The sequence below is a fragment of the Crinia signifera genome, chromosome 4 (genome assembly GCF_055691185.1).
Source record: "Crinia signifera chromosome 4, ASM5569118v1, whole genome shotgun sequence".
Lineage (NCBI taxonomy): Eukaryota > Metazoa > Chordata > Amphibia > Anura > Myobatrachidae > Crinia > Crinia signifera.
In genome coordinates, this window is record NC_139220.1 from 213,219,786 (window position 1) to 213,236,949 (window position 17,164).

Sequence of the window (17,164 nt, forward strand, 5' to 3'; positions counted from 1 at the left end):
GGGGCCACTTTTATTACCAAGACTCTTCCAGTCTTGTGCAACAGACCCCCAACTACTAGTCCATATATATATATATATATATATATATATATATATATATATATAATTATACAGTTTACAGGTTTACAGTTTTCTATATTTATTTTCTGAAGCATAAAACATTAAACCAGATGTTCCCAAGCACCCCAATCGCCCAGGTTTTAAGTATTTCCAACACCTTAGTCAATCTGATTTAACCATCTGTGCTGAGCCATGGATATACTTAAAACCTGGAATGCTGGGGTGTCTTCAGGCCCACGCTTGGGAACCTCTTCTCTTCCTTAATCATATATATATATATATATATATATATATATGTAGTCTTGGTTTCTTACATATATTATTTTAGTGAAATCGATATGAATCTTACTGCTAAGGAATAGTGCACTCATGGCTATCCAACGGTGAAAATCTACAGCCGCATCAAATGGAATGTATTGGTTCAGGAAAGTCTCTCGAAGGAACGTTATAAGGTTCCGGCACATTGTCAGAAGAATGTAAGAGAACATTAATGAAATGCTGGCAGCTGAACCCCGAGATATTATGAGACCTATATATGTGACGTCAGCTATTCCAGATGTTGGAGATGCAAAACCATAATCTGTGGAACACAGAAACATTTAAAAATGTAGAAGAGTATATGACATTATTGCTGACGACATTATAAGGTACAACTTGTAGTTACATTTTAAATACAAGAAAAAGTAAAAGCAAACACTTTTTATATGGAACTTGGTTTGGCTGGATACACTTACAATGGATACAGTAAAGATGTAGCTTTTAAAGTTCGTTCTACTACTACTTTAGGATCAGCTTTTTAGTTGCTTTCATCATGGCTTAATCTCAATTTTTAAATGATTAAATTAATCAAGATAGCTATGAGATAATACAATGGTATTTAATGTTGTTATCTTTTAAAATTAGAGAGGAGCTAAATTGTCTCCCAAAAAATTTACCTCATTCTGTTTTCCAAATATCATGTTTCATCTGTGGAGTGTGCGCTCAAGTGTAAATTCTATTTTACTTGCGCTGCATATTTAGGTTTATTCATTTACCTAAATCACAAGTATTGCTTCAATCCATCCAGCTCCGCCTGCCATAAAATGCTGTCGTCTTTGCAAATCCATACCTTTACCTGTGTAAATTCTTGCAGAAATAGTGTGCAATGGCACTAAATAGTACTAGTGCTTCAAGCCTTACTATTGTGCAGTGGCAGATTTAACCTAATGCAGCCCACTTACTGAAATCCACCACCCAAAGGAAGCCAGTTGCAGTCTGTGGATGCACTGGCTGAAGAAGCCGGTGATACCCGGGGAAACGCGTTGAGCACCTGTGAATCAGCACCTGTGAATATCGCTGTTCTTACACCATCATCCTTTCTGCCAAGTGACCTGTCCATCTCTCCCCAAAGACCCTCGTTTTTTCCTGGACTGCTTCAACTGTGGGATAACTGCATGATCCCTAAATGATCCAGACGCATACAAGAGGACATAAGTGGGAATCCTGAGTCCTTGAAATTATAGGACATCTGTTTTGGACATTTCGTCACAGCATCGGGCCATCCAAACCAGGCCAAATGGGATGGTAATATACAGCTCAAATTCTTATATTCACACAGTGAACTTTAAGCTATTCCAGCTCAAATATTTGATTATCCCCGTGATAACTAGCTTCAACTTTATCATTGCCAAAGAGATTCACCTTTTTATACATTTTATATTGTTATTCTATTGTTAGTAATAAATTGTTATATTATTCTGAGAACCGTGTATTGCATTATTCCTAAAACAGCCAGCGCCGGCACAAACCCTCTCTTTTACTGGCTTAACTGTGCCTGGTATTGCCTTCCTATTGGATCTTCTACCTCAATCACAGACACGCAGCCCCGGGGGGAGGTATTTTTGCCCTCTGGACCAGACTGCAATTAGTAGAGAGCGAGCTTTCTTTGGGAAGTCCCTCTCTGCCTTATCGCCAGCCCTAGCTAGCTAGCTTCTATGGGTTGCAGTCAATGCATTCAGTGTATACGCACATGTGCAGTCCTACTGTTGGGTCTGCGCATGTGTCAGACCCAAAGAAGCACGCTGACACTGCCTTACCTTGCTGGTTCACTCCAATGGACATACTTGATGTGGATGCAATTTGGACGATACAGTAATTTGCCGGCAGTCTTTTATTATCATGTATGTGAGCTGCTTATTTGTTTTTAGTAAACTTTGATATTTTTGCTCATTTGGTGCGCTCCTTCTGTTTCCTTTACATATATATATATATATATATATATATATATATATATATATATATATATACAAACGCAGGTTTTTCTTCCAGTACCCAGCCGGGTGTTCTGTCAGAAAGAAGAGGCGGCACTCGTCGGGCTTTAGATTCAGTGTTATATTTGTATAGATAAAAAATTCATTACACCAGGTTAAGACGACGTTTCAAGACCCATAGTGGTCTTTTCATCAGGTCTCAGTGCAAATGGTACAGTGCAAAATCACAAAACCTCTGACGAAGTCCTCGTGACGAAACGCGTAGGGGCGTGGCCTGGCGTCGGTCTGAACTCCATGGTTGATGAGAGAGTGGTGAGAGCACCTGTCTGCCATTTCTGTCGCTGTTGGAGACAGCCCCATCCATGCTGTAAATCACCCGCGGTTGTGCCTAACCGTCAATTGTGGTACGTGACACCAATTCAAATGTACCTGTTGGATTTTATATTTTGATTGAAATAAAAAGATAAAGCACTATTTGGAGCGCTCCTCTTTCCTCTCTTAGAAAATCCTAAACCTGAGAATCCAGGTGCCCGCAAGGGTAATTAAGAGGGAGCTGCCGGTCCTACATTCGACCTGAAGTGCTGGAAAAAATGTTCTTTCTCCTGAAGGGACTGATTCAAATCCCATTGAAAGGATAAGGACTTGCGCGCTAATTGGACTGTTTTGTGATGTATATATATATATATATATATACACATTGGAAAAAAGGGTCGTTTCCAAGCGCCAAGGGCTCTAACTAAACCAGGAGAATGTGTTTTGCATCTCAGGGTGACACTCCTTATTAACAGCTATGGCATCTACAGCATCGGCAGGGCGTCAGCTTAATCCTAGATAAATTGTGTATAATAGCTTAGAACAAGAGGAAGTGTCAAGTTGTAAAGTATACTGAGACTATTTATATGAAAATCAATTGCAATTGACTACATTACACAATACAGAAAAGAACATTTAGAAGGTGCTTATCTTAATTTTTCAAAGCATTTCGTCTGAGTGACTTCCTCAAGGGGTAGGAACTGGTGAAACAGGATCTTGTATTTATACCTGTGGGGTAGTGAAGCAATTGGCTACCTCACTTGATGTTTCAAAATAGTGTGGAAGGGGGCGGTGTCTAAACATTTCATGGCACACCACATTTTGGACCCAGTAAATCTCACTTTCAAAGAGATCGAATTGGTAACTGGGAGAAAGAGGAGGAGTCTTCTCAAATCTGCTATCCAGAAGGGAAATGTTTTGGATTTTTTAACACCTCCATCTAGTTGGCTTCAATGAAAGCTATGAGATAACCCCTTTCCTCCGACCGTAAGCATTACAAAATTTTAGCCACCAGCATACACCTAATTTGGCATCTCTTTCCAAAATATTACATAGAGATATTCTACTATCACTGTGGATACTTACCAATTCTGGTATGGGGGACTACCCAGGTATTCCAGATACTACAGTTCCTTATGGCTCAAGATGATACAGTATATCCTAATTCTTGGCTATAACTTTCCAGCATAGGTTACTGATGTTGTGTACTTCATTATACACTCCAAATATGTATAGAGAGGATACCATTTTTATTGCAAATGTCAATGGATGACCTTATTTTGACAGCAGATTGATTTACTGAATTATCCACTACATAGTTTCCATGGCTGGGCTGATGACTGCTGACGTTTCTTCAGAGATAATTGTTGCAGCTGTATTCTGGCATTGAGGTTCCACCTGTCCCTCTCAAGGTCCTTGACCCACTCAGGGTCCTTGACCCTTCCAATTTCCTTCTTTATTTCTTCTCTGTTCTTTCTCTTATCTATTATCTTTGTTTTGACTGATTAAGTGCTAGTTTTACTATGTATTAGGTTGCATTTATTGTTTTGCCTCTACAGTACATGGTACTGACTGTGTTTTGTATTTCTACAAGTACACTTCTAAATAAATTTCACAAATGAAAGAAAAGGTCAATGCTTTTGAAAGGTGTGGTATTTCAGGAACATTTCTTGTTTTAGTAATTTAACAACTGAGATATCTGAACTCCTTGTTCGCACCTGAGGGCACCTGCATTAGTTTGACAGGTATACCGGCCCTGTCATCTTTTCACCTTCCACTAGCTCTGGATGTTGCAGTTAGTTGAATGCATGTCTTATGTACAGCACACACTGTGCACATGGCTTAGTATCCCACAGAATGGTCCATTAAACCAAAATCAGGCCATTGACACTGCACATGGTTGCAATTCAATGATACTGGTATTGAAAATGTCCTGGTTATAAATCTCTTATTGGATGGGATGTTCTAACACCCGCCGCCCTACATCGCCCCCCCTCCATGGGTACTGCATTCTTAATAATCGCATATGCTCTAACACAGTGGTAGCCAACTCCAGGCCTTGAGACCAGCAACCAGCAACAGTTCACATTTTCCAGACAACCTAGCTGCTGCACAGCTGCACTCGTTACTCACTGACACATTTTAAATGATCCACAGGTGGAGCTAATTACTTCACTTGTGATTATGTGAGGAGATCTGGAAAACATTAACTGTTGGTAGCTCTCGAGGACTGGAGTTGGCTACCCCAAGATCTGTCCTTTGCAATGCAGCCGCATCGACCACAGGGCATGTTGGGAGGGATCCGTGATGAATCCTTCACACAGCGCTGCGGAAAGAAGCCCATAGGCTTCTATAGGGAGTCGCCAGCAAAAACTGCAAATTCTCTCCACAGCGCTGGCCCGGCTGAGGGGGTTTATAGCATAAGGGAATGTGGTAAAAAACGCATTTCTGTTTTAGAGCATCCCACCCATTGTCTTGGGAAGTCTATAGCCAAACCAAGGAGAATGCAGAAAAGGCCCATTGACAGACAATGGGTAAATGAGATCAAAATAAAGTATAAGAATGTAGTGCTCTATATAAAAAGCTTATCAGCCTCAAAGAACAGCCTGACTTGCTCTCCATAACTGGCTATAAGGCGGTTATATACAGTATAGCATGTAATGTGCCTCTTATAGAGCAGAGGATAACATTGTAATACTCACAGTAGCCTCTTTCAGCAAATAAACCAGCAGCGATTCCATAGAATATCACTATGCATACAATATGGCGCCGGTAGTTTTCTATTAACCGTTTAAACTGTTGTATTTTTTGGCGGATTTTGCTTGTCTCGTATTTTTCTCTTCTTGCTGTGGTGTAAACCTCTGGATGATCTGTCCTATAGTTATTCCTAAATGAACATGATGACTCGTATTAGCAAGTGTGATATGTAAAATTCTTAACGGAAAAACTGTCAGATGTACATACAGTACCTTTTACCACGTCTATTCCGAAGTTCGTATTCTTCAGTATGATTTTCAGTAGTGCTATAAACACGATAAACAAACATCATTACAGGTTACCATGGGTTACTGCTATGAGCTTGTGTCTTGCTGCAGCAATGAGTGCAAAGTGCTTTTACCCAAAAAAATTGTTGGAAGCACAGCCCCCACAGGGCATTGTCAGCCTTATGGATAATACAGCCCTGCTTCAAAGTCTGAGTCCAGTGGCAGAACCTGTGTGGGGTGAGCCCAGGTGCAAAAATATAATTTGGGCCCCTCTCCTCCACCCCAACCCAAGTTCATAATATGCAACATGGCAGTGGGTGACAGGAAGAGGCAGAATGTGACAGGGAATAATAGTGGGTAAGAAGGAGAGAGTGACAGGGGCAGCAATGGGCCCCTTAGTCCTCAGGGGCCCGGTGCACTGTACCTTCTGAACCAATGGTAGTTTCACCCCAACTGAGTGAGAAACACACCTGCAACATTCCCATAATACGCCCATAATGTACAAATATGTTTGTGCATTTTACATGGAATACAGTGTTTTTATAGGAATGCCCAAGAAACACTGGGCATTCCCATGGGCGCATCCCGTCGCTGCCACTCCACGCACTGCTATGTGTGAACGGGAAGGCCAACTAGCAGTTCGCCGTGCCCGCTCGCACCCAGCGTCCGCATGCACATGCACAGATGCTAAACATTTCTCCCCCATGCAAATGCAAGGGGGAGCAATGCGATCAGAATAAGGACCAATGTTTCTTAGCTAACATATTTAAAATGGTAAATGATGCCCCAACACCATGTACAGTATATAATAAAAGATCCAGTAAATCAAAAGTATGTGTTACCTATTGGTATGTTCTTCATCTTTTCTTTTTATGCTGAAGACTTTGCTAACAGGAGTTGCTGATCCTTCAAATATAAAACAATCCATTTCATAATACTTAAAGTACACATGAAAAAGAGAAGCAATCTGGAGAAAGCATCTTCTAATCTAAGAAATACTTGTTCGCTTTACATTTATTCTGTTAATAAATGTAGACACAACTTATTAGCAAGGTAAATGCAGATTTTTCTCACGGAACCAAATTGTATTAAAATCAGTGAAAGTGTAAAATGTGAGAAATATATATAGCAAGTAAGGAAACGAAAAAACAACATAAGGCAGTTTACAATGGAAGGCATATATAATGCAAGCAACAAGTGGTTGTAGTATTTATATGCAGAAATCAGACAACAAAAATAATTGTGTTTATCTAAGCAAATATTGCATTTTGGAAGAATAGACGTTCTGAAATCAACACTTTCTTAAAGTGAATAAAACATGACGTTAGTTGCCATGTATCATACACTAGTTGTTCCGAGCCTAAAATAATTGATTATTATTCATGGTCATCTCAGCTGGTCCAAGCATTATTTCTTGTAGCATTTTACATAACCAGCAATTAGAAAGTCTGGAAATAGCTCTGATAGAAAGCAATGTCTACTGACCAAGTGCATGACAGCCAGGGATGGTCTAGTCTTCTGAAAACTCCAGGTGAGTGGAGGCCCTGAGAGGCTGATTTGGCACAAGAACCTTCATTTGCTATATATCTGTACTATACTAATGGGCCACAAGCAGCTGGTCCCGTCTAGCTACCCCTTGTGACCTTGGTGACACTAGCATTGGATAGTGTGTCTATTATTACATATGACAGGCTGATAGAAGACAGCAGTCACTCTCTTGGTACTGTAAGCCTTACCTATGCAATCTTAGTGCAACTGAGGTCCCTTGCATGGTCTCCTGCAGCTCAGTGCAGTTACAGTCCAGCTGTTTGATATAGGGACAGAAAGCTGGAGAACTTTTGGCTAACACCAGGGCAGCTGAGAGGAATGCGGGTCCTCTGTAAGATTTTGGGGGCATGGCCGCGCTTAGGCCATGTCCCCAAAATGTTTTAGAGGGTGAAAGAAAACTCTAAAAACTGTAATCTCAGCAGCAGCACACCTACAGCATGTGCTGTGCTGACAGCAGGCTCAGCATGACCTCTCACGCTGTCAGTGAGACACTCATGCTGAGCCTGCTGTCAGCACAAAACATGCTGTAGAAGTGTGTGCTGCTGTTCCTACCCGGGAGAGACGGAGGGGGAAGGGAGGGGTTGGACAAGGGCCCCTGCGGGGCCCCACCAGCAAGCCTGGGCCCGGGTAATTAGTACCCGCTCCCCCTTCCCTCTCAGCTGCCCTGGCTAACACTGACACTATTCCCTAGTTCCCTTCCTGTATTTATTGGCCAATGCTTACATTATTTATCCTCAGTATATAACATACAATACTGCACTGGCTGAGAGGCTCTCCATCTGTATTAAAGGGCTTGATGAGGATGGCTCTATCTGTATTTATTGCTGCCATTGATATGCTATAACAGCAAGGCATCCAGTGGCAGTCAGTCATTATAGTTAGCTAGTTTGGATCTTTCTGCATGTCAAAAGCTATTATACTGTCCTGACTGTACAGGCCAGAGTTTGTAGCACCCAATGCTCTTCTGTCAACACTGGCCTTCATCTGTGAAAGCCATAGTGGCCCAAGTAGTAATGTACACCTTCCTTCTTGCCAGATCTCTCCTGGCATTAAGTTATTTCGTTAACAAAAGGCACAACTAAAAAAACCTCCAACCACATGTTATTGCACATTTAGCTTTCCCAGGTTCAGTAACATGCTGTCTCTTTGTAAATGATCTTGCAGATCCTTACCTTGTGTATGGAGTGTTAATGAGCTGAAGATATTGGAGTATTGCTTAAACATAGATTGAAATTCCTCAAATGTGATCTCTTCTTTGGAAGGAAGTCCAGCCTCATTAAGCATGCTCTCAATTACTTGATCTGTCTGGTCTCTTGAAAGAAAGTCTGAAACTTGCCTGAAAGACCTGGAAGACGAAGCAATAATACAACAGATAGATACAATACATCTACTGTATTTATTCATTGGATTGGTTGCAAAAAAAAGCCTAATATATGTGTGTCATCGGAAACATGTAATAAGAAAAAGTTCAACTTATTTTACATATTTAAAGTATGCTTCTGATTTCTGCTTCAGGAATGGTTGCTGTAAAGCAGTGTAAGGACAAGCGTTCCACATGATTGCCAGCCTAGAGTGTAACAGAATGCCCTGGAATCAGGTCAGGCCATGATGGATACCTACCACACAATAAAAATCACCCCTTTAAGTCAATTAACCTGTACAATTTTCTTTTAAAAGAATGTTCAATTAGCCTAATTAGTTCTTAGTTACACTGGGCCATATGCTTCTCCACTGAAGTGCTAATTTAAATCACATATTGTAACCCATTAAATGAATAGGATAAGACACGATCCCCGATAACTTGTGCAAAGTCGTTTTCTAGAGCAGACATGGCTGTGTGCCTTCCACTCAATTTCATTTTATCTCATTTCAATTATCAAGCTCTACAAAATAAAATCTCATTGAAATTCTCTGCAAAATTCAGGAGCACTTCACTTCACTACTTACAGTAGGTGCCTATTATGTGACAAAAAAGGTGCTGTGCTGAGATGGAACAAGGTGATGTGCCGAGAGGGGCGATGCATGCTGTGCTTAGAGCATTGCTGTGCTTAGATAGGACAGGGGTATGCATATGTATATAGTAAACCCTTTGCACTGTGCATCTGCACATTGTCAGCTTTTGGAGCCTGAGGAGGGGAATCATAAAATCTCTCAACTGTGAGAGGGGTTCCGAAATCTATGTTCATTTATCCCAAAAAATGTTTGGGGCTGGCCCTGTCTATCTGCCTGGTCTGTTAGTGTATCTTACTTATTTTATGTATGAGTTTTGCATTGTCATATGCATTTTAGTTACATTTATCTAGTCTTTAACGTGGTGTTCTCATGTACGGAAAGTCCAGATAAGCTTTTTCCATATAATAGCAACCTATGCAGATTTGGATGGGATAATAATTATGCCTACCTCCAGGATTATCATTTTTATTTTATTTTACCAAACACAGATCTGGGGCAAGTGCACACTGATAATGACTTTTAGTAGCAAACTATGCATACAAATAGCAGAATAGGGGGGTACTGTAGGGGCATTGTATAGATGAGTACAACTCATCATACAGTAGTATATGCAACTTTTTCTCTGTGTATGCAATGTGGGAACAACTTTGTTCAACTCTGCATCTGGCCCTACATTATATCAGCATTTAAGATGCCCATGGAAGCAGCTCAGATTCACTAAATGTAAATACATACCTAAGCATCTGACAGAACTCTTGCTTTGGAAGTAGCCCATTTCCGTTAATATCATGCATCGAAAAGATAAATCTCAATTTGTCTTTCACAGAACCTAAAGCAAGAATGATAGAGAAATGACAAAGGATATTCTATATATGTCTAGTGTCTGTGTGTCTCTGAAACACTGCCATCTGTTATAAGCAAGTGAAACTACATCTCTTTCTCTCACAGAGGCAAGTGAACGACATCTCTCTCTCTCACAGAGGCAATCAAAAGGTAGTAGGACTCACCAGGCTGTTTGAAATATAACAGTGGGAATGTATTCATGCCCTTGCATTTCATGTAAACAATTCATGGAATTTATATTCAGCAATATTTTCTCTGTATCCTGCTGCATACAACTACACCACACATTATAACTAAATATTTAGGCACAAAAATTTGCTTGCAAACAATACAGTCGTTACTAAAAAGTGTAAACTTACCTATAAAGCTCATAGATTAGCATTATACATTTTACGGGACTTTAAATACACTCCTCTTTTCCTGCTTAGCCTACTGTACCTTACCAACCTTTCCTATCCACTTACTTACCTACTTACAATCTCTATAGACCTACTTCGAAAAAGTGCGAGTAGAAAAGAAAGACTGAGATACAAAGTCCCGATATTGAATACAGCCCTAAAGGTAAAGTTAATTGAAAACAATGAGAAGGTTTTTACCCAAAACATTGTGTTTAAAGAAGTACTTTACTAAAAAATACTTCTTCAATTAAGACTGCGTTGCTTATGTAAATTTACTGCCAGTGCCTTCCAAGAAGAATGGCCACATTGGGCTTCCAAAGAGAAACGTCCATGTCATTTGCCCTGGGTAGTTTATTTGAATGTAGCTGAAGATTCTACAGTATTTGGAACCTGTTCTATGTAAAATTTGCTGCCTTACTGGTTTTTAAAGTATTTTCTTCAAGCGAGCTTACTAGTACATATATATGAAGAATTTGACATTTCATCAAGTAGCCTGATAATATATTAAGGACACTATAGATTACTACTTTAATAATGTGAAACTATATGTGACTTGTTTGCAGATAATATAGGGGTTTATTCTAGTTCATTCTTTCTGACAAAATCCTTCTTAGATGGACAAAACCATGTGCACTGCAGGGGGGCAGATGTAACATGTGCAGAGAGAATTAGATTTGGGTGAGTTATTTTGTTTCTGTGCAGGGAAAATACTGACTGCATGATTTTACACTTCAATATAGATCTCACTTTGAAGAAAAACCCCACCCAAATCGAATTCTCTCTGCACAAGTTACATCTGCCCCACCCGCAGTGCACATGGTTTTGTCCATCTAAGAAGGATTTTGTCAGAAAGAATGGACTAGAATAACCCCCATAGTGAAGGTGATTCTGCCCAGTCGAAGACTGCATAGAATCTCCAGAGGGTGAAAAAAGCTACAGTGCCCTTACAGATTCCATTTTTGGCTTATTTATTTCACATGTTATTAATAAATGAATCAGAGTAAATTATACATGTGATAATCCAAGCACTGTCTGTTTTTCCATAGCTAGAAGCTCAGAATGTTTTAAAGTTGCTCCCTTAAATTCTGTACTTACTTTTGTAAGAGTGACAAATTCGGCAGAAAATGGGCATGGTGGAATGAGTAAAATCTCTTTACAGTGCATCCTAGAACGGCTTTAGTGGAAATGAATTGAATAATTTAAATCAATCACAAATGTGCATCACAGCTGTCTATTGTATGTCTAACTTTGTGTATTACCATATTTGTATTCAATTTTTTATAAGTTTTATAAATTTTTATACCCACATTAGATGCTCCTAGATAGCAATAAGATAGACCACTAAAATAATAGCCAAATATTCAACGTTACCACCTAAATATTATTCATAGTTCATTCTATAAAACAAATGAATTTATTTTTTGTATGTTGGAATAATTATTGGTTGATGAATGCAACTGTCGCCAAAACAAAGGATACAGGGAACTCCAAGAGTTAGAAAAACTAACACCAATAGACAACAGTATCAAGAATCAGTCGGTGTGGCCATCAAAAAGGTTACGCTGGATGCAAAACTACTGAAGGTTGGGCTTGAGAAAAAGTTTTGACTAAATAATTATACCGGTTGAATTTTCCATATCCAAAATGCTTGGGACCAGTTTTTTGGATAATGGATTTTTTCATATTTTCAAATATTTTCTAAACCAAAACAAGTATTTAAAATTTGCTTCTGCTCCACCCCTTCACACTGCAATTCACCAATCTTTTTTCAAGGTTCTATACATACGGAATCCTAACTGAACAAAGCTCATAATATTTAATATTTTAAATTAACCTAAAATCTGAAGTTACTTTATTAACTCCCTTCTTAATAAGTAATTAATTTATTTAAGTAATGTTTTTTTATAATTAAGCAGCCATTAAATAACAAGCTGAAATGTATTATTCAAAACCAGTCTTACCTTTTAATAATATAATCAATATATAGCAAAATTCCTTAAATGACAGATATCCATTGCCATCTTTGTCAGCCATAGAAAACATAGATTCCACAAATTGGGCATTTGGATTGAGTCCCAGTAATTCTGCAAATTCTTCTCGTGATAGCTCACAATGTAGTGTCTTTGTGATATTCTTCCTGTCTAGGGATCCAGCATTTGACTTCTTTATGTCTAGGACCTGTATTATTATATAGCATTGCATATCAATGAATATATACTTTGATTCAGAAAGTTTACTAAATTAGTCATTATTTTACTCAAAATACACCAATAAATACTTGTTGTTTAAAGAACAGATGTGCAGTTTGGTTCTCCAGAGATTCAAATGCATCTGAATTTAACATATCCAAACCAAACCAAACCAAACTAAAACCTGCCCAGGATCTCCCTCGGATATCCAATCCAAGCTGATCCCCAATCAGATCTCTCAGATGTCCCCTGTAGTGAATACATTAAGGTGGTCCATCTATTGCTAATCACAGCTCTTATTGGGAGAGCAAATGCATTTTTCTTGGTACATACGGTATTATTAATTATTAACAGCACTTGGACATTTATAATTCTTTCCCTTCTCTATAGATATGTAATATCCTGCTATGAGAGGGATTATGTCCAGTACTGTGAATTGTTCTACAGTGTACTGTACATGCATGTCATTACACAGGCTGCAGACCACACTAAACAGCAGACTGTGCAACTGCTCGAGACATCAGGATGACTGGTCTTGGATGGTAAGGCAAGTGGCAGTTAGAAGAGTAGAAAGAGCTGGGGAGAAGTGAAGACAAAAACAGAATGCACCGCTGATGGGAATAATAAGCAGAAAGAGAGAAACCTGGAGGGATAAAAGCCTTGGGAGGATTAAGGGGGTGATGTACTAACTACCTCAGGATGAGCAGTTGTAGCCTGGAATATTTTATTCAGGAAATTAGCAGTGGCAACAGGGTGGGGTGGATCAAACATTGCGTTTTGCTTGTGATGCATCCTGCCACTCTGTGCAAGCATAACGATATTTATTAATGTGGGATGATAAGACTTCCGGGTTTGTGTTTCAGAGTCAGCACGAGAGGTGCTGGGAGGGATCCAATCAGATCCCTTTCAGTGGGAGGACACAATATAAGCACATAGACTTCTATATGACAATGCCATTTAAAAATGACATTGCTAAATGTATCCAAACCCTGTATTCTATCGCATTTTGGGACTTGGTGCATATGCAGTAAGCTCCCAAACCTCCAAAACCTCTCCATGGATTAGTAAATACATCCATGAATGACTGAAATGTTACAAACTGTAATACTGTAAACAATAAGACAGAGATAAACTAATTATGATGTTTTTTTTTTTTATGGAGGCTTTAAACCATATGCAATACTTAAAACCTAGCAACTTTTTCTGCTATTGGAGAGACAACCTGAAAGCGAGCTGGTGTAATCTGAAAGATCCCCTGCTGAACTTACAATAATTGAGACATTGTTTCCCGACTCTAGGGAATGGTTATTCTTGCTTTTGTAAATCTTGTCAAAATTGAATACAAATAATGATTACAAATTTTAAAACAGTCTTACATGAGAAAGTGAATGTCTGAAAAATGTCTCCAACGTCTCTTGCCTCTGTATCTTGGAAATTGATTCTTTCAAAAGGTCCAGTTCTCTCAGATACTTCACAGAAGAGGAAACTCCACCTTCACCTAAAAATTCTTTAAACCTCTGAATAAAGGAAGTTCGTTCTATGCTGTCATTAAAAAAGAGCACCTAGGACCAAGATTGAAAACTAATTAAATAATGTAATAACAATTAAATATTTTAAATAATGTATCACTTACTGACAATCCAACAAAGATGATGTAATAAAGATAATTTAGTAACTTATAAACACATGCACTGAAACACATTTACTTTGTTGACAATGCACCTACAGTAGTAATCCACCTAACGCTGTTCCATATTTTGACACTCTCCCTGGAAGATGAATACTGATGAAAACTGTAATGTTTCAGTTCTATACAGCAATACATGCAGGAAAGTGCAAGTCTATTACTTGTGCCTCCTTTTACTTTAGTACAGTGCCAGATTAAGGTCTAAATGGGCCTGGAGCTGAAAATGATCAAGGGCCTATTATGCGCAATAATAGGGGTTGTGGCCAGCACCTAATAATAATAATAATGTGGGGACCGTGAACAGTGTTCTATTTGTGTAAATACTTTCAACTAATATAATATATATATATATATCTATCTAGATATCTATATAGATATATCTATATATCTATATCTATATATATATGTATACCGTATTTGCCGGCGTATAAGGCGACTGGGCGTATAAGACGACCCCCCAACATTTCCACTCAAAATATAGAGTTTGTTATATACAGTAAGTGCAACCAGCGTATAAGATGACCCTCCCACTTGGAGGCATGTTTTTCAGGGAAAAAAGTAGTCTTATATGCCAGCAAATACAGTATATATATATATATATATATATATATTTATATATATATAAATAGATAAATAACATGACCACAACACCAATGGTAACCCTGGAAAAAGGCCCACACGGCTGAAACGCGTTGGGACATTTCCACACATTCATCTCTGAAGCACCCAGCACCCCTGATCCAGCTACAACCAGCCTCCTCCCGGCCGGGAGTTTGAGCGCACAGCACTGAGGCGCCTGACCCGGCAAGCAGCAATCTTGCGAGAGACGGCAAACCCGGAAGTCTTGCCCGCCTGGTCTGTGGAGCTGGGTGTCACCACATCGCAGTACGAACACCCAGGCAGGCATCCACATTATTTGGGACATCAGCAGGAGGGACTCTGAACACCACTGGATAAGCGCAGTAAGCGGGAAGCCGCGTACTGCACTATGTTTTCCTACTTTATACAACATCTCTGTTAGTGTGTTATCCCGAATTCACATCAGGCCCATTGTTAATCCGGCCCTGCTTTAGTACCATTGCTTCCCATTCATTTCAGCTTTTTCACTTTTATTAGTTAAACCTTATTGATGTATTCAATAAATGGTTACATTTGGGTATGTGTTGAGAAATTTGCTTTCCTTTATAAAAAAATGGCGAATTTGTGCTTTTTTCATCTTGGACTGAGCATTTTGCTCTCCAAAAGCGAGCAAGCCTATTCAATGTGAAATATTCGCCGTCTTTTTAAGTGATTTTCGCCGTCTTTTAATTTTTTTATTTTTTTTTTTTACACCGAGCAGCCAGCAGGGGGCCAGAGCGCTCAAACCGCTCATTAGATATTCATATATTCACTGCATCCGATCATTACATATGCACGATCGGGTGTAGTGAATACTGGGTCCCCCGCTGGCTATAGGGGGGGGGGGCAGCTTGTGCTGCCTGGGTCCCGGGGAGCCCCCTCCCCTCCACATATGTTGTGGGGCATCCAGGGAGACTTTAATCTCCCTGGATGCCACCGTCCCACAGCTCCCTGTCAGCTCCCTGCCGCGGACGCTCGTCCGCTGCAGGGGTTAAGACTCGCCGCGAGTGGCGGCGAGTCTTAACCACATTGAATAGAGCGAGCAGGAGAGGCAGCGAGCCCTCCGGAACACGGCGAGTGCATGGCGAGAGAAAAAATCTCTCGCCATGCACCGCAAATTTTTTTCATTGAATACTGCCCATAGAATATAGTTCAACATATTTTCAATTATTAATGATACAGCAGTATTCTTACCAAGTCATATTCTTTTGGGATCTTGATACGGGCAGCTCTGTTCCCATCGCTGTTAGAGAGGGTGACCTCCACGTTTTGCATACTATTAAAGTTTATGGTCCTGTTCTTGATATTTTTACCATCTACAACCTTAATGATTTGGTTTTGATGAAACTGAACAAAAATGGGTTGGAACGGCTCATCACCTCCACACCATTCAGTAGCTAGAAGACACACATTAAAAACAAAGGAAACACAAATATGAAATGTAGCATCTGTAACGCAACATCTGTAACGCAACATATATAAATATTTATGTACAAAATCATTTTTTTCCAGAAATTATTTTATCAGTTTGGCCTACATGTGACATATGATCGTGTAAAATCACACACTGTAAAAAACATAGCAACTAACTGATGAATAAATATTCCTAAATAAGATAAATGAGTTATAGGAACATATTCCAACGTCATTCCAGAAGATTAAATGATGGAAAAATATGTACTGCTGTATGTTTGGAATACAGGAAATAGGACCAGATGTACTAAGCTTAAAAAATTATAAAATGGTGAGTGATATACCACCAGCCAACCAGCCCCTAACTGTCACATCACCAACTGGGTTTGAAAAATGACAGGTAGGAGCTGATTGGTTGGTAGATTATCACTTTCCATGTTATCACTTTTCAAGGCTAAGTACACCTCGCCCAAAGTACTGTTGTACAGATTTAATTATTTAACCAAACATGGATTTTGTGAAACATCCCTAGGAGGGAACATATTTCTGACCTGCAGATATTATTATAGTATTATTATAGTGTATAACAATGGAGGAAATCAAATTTGCTGTGGGGTTTACCCCACAGCTAAAAAATCACGCTGATCAATTCAATTGTCGGGTTTACCAAGCGGATCATTTCAAGAGCTGAACTTTTCCTTGCTGCATCAGGAACTGCAAGGAACCGCACGCTAATATGGTTTAACATATGCAGACATGCATTAAGCCTTGGTTTACCATGTGGGGAAAGTTTTTTAGTGAAAAGCTGAAGCCCAGAGGCAATCCCCACTTTTAATGGAACCCTCATGTATTTAGTACAGCACGCATATAACAAAAACATTTATGAGCGTCACTCAGGGAACAAAGTCAC

General features: G+C 39.4%; 1 protein-coding gene across 1 annotated transcript in view; it reads right to left on the minus strand.

Moving 5' to 3' along the window:
- LOC146073026 (dual oxidase 1-like) overlaps positions 1 to 17,164 on the minus strand; it is a 109,260-nt gene that overhangs the window by 21,537 nt on the left and 70,559 nt on the right. Inside the window, exons 16-24 of the mRNA XM_083180200.1 lie at positions 16,036 to 16,238; positions 13,913 to 14,098; positions 12,309 to 12,525; positions 9,842 to 9,935; positions 8,326 to 8,498; positions 6,448 to 6,511; positions 5,591 to 5,644; positions 5,324 to 5,508; positions 410 to 640 (exon numbers count right to left, since the gene is read on the minus strand). Of these exons, the coding sequence (XP_083036326.1) occupies positions 410 to 640; positions 5,324 to 5,508; positions 5,591 to 5,644; positions 6,448 to 6,511; positions 8,326 to 8,498; positions 9,842 to 9,935; positions 12,309 to 12,525; positions 13,913 to 14,098; positions 16,036 to 16,238 (1,407 nt within the window). The remainder of the gene's footprint in view (positions 1 to 409; positions 641 to 5,323; positions 5,509 to 5,590; positions 5,645 to 6,447; positions 6,512 to 8,325; positions 8,499 to 9,841; positions 9,936 to 12,308; positions 12,526 to 13,912; positions 14,099 to 16,035; positions 16,239 to 17,164) is intronic.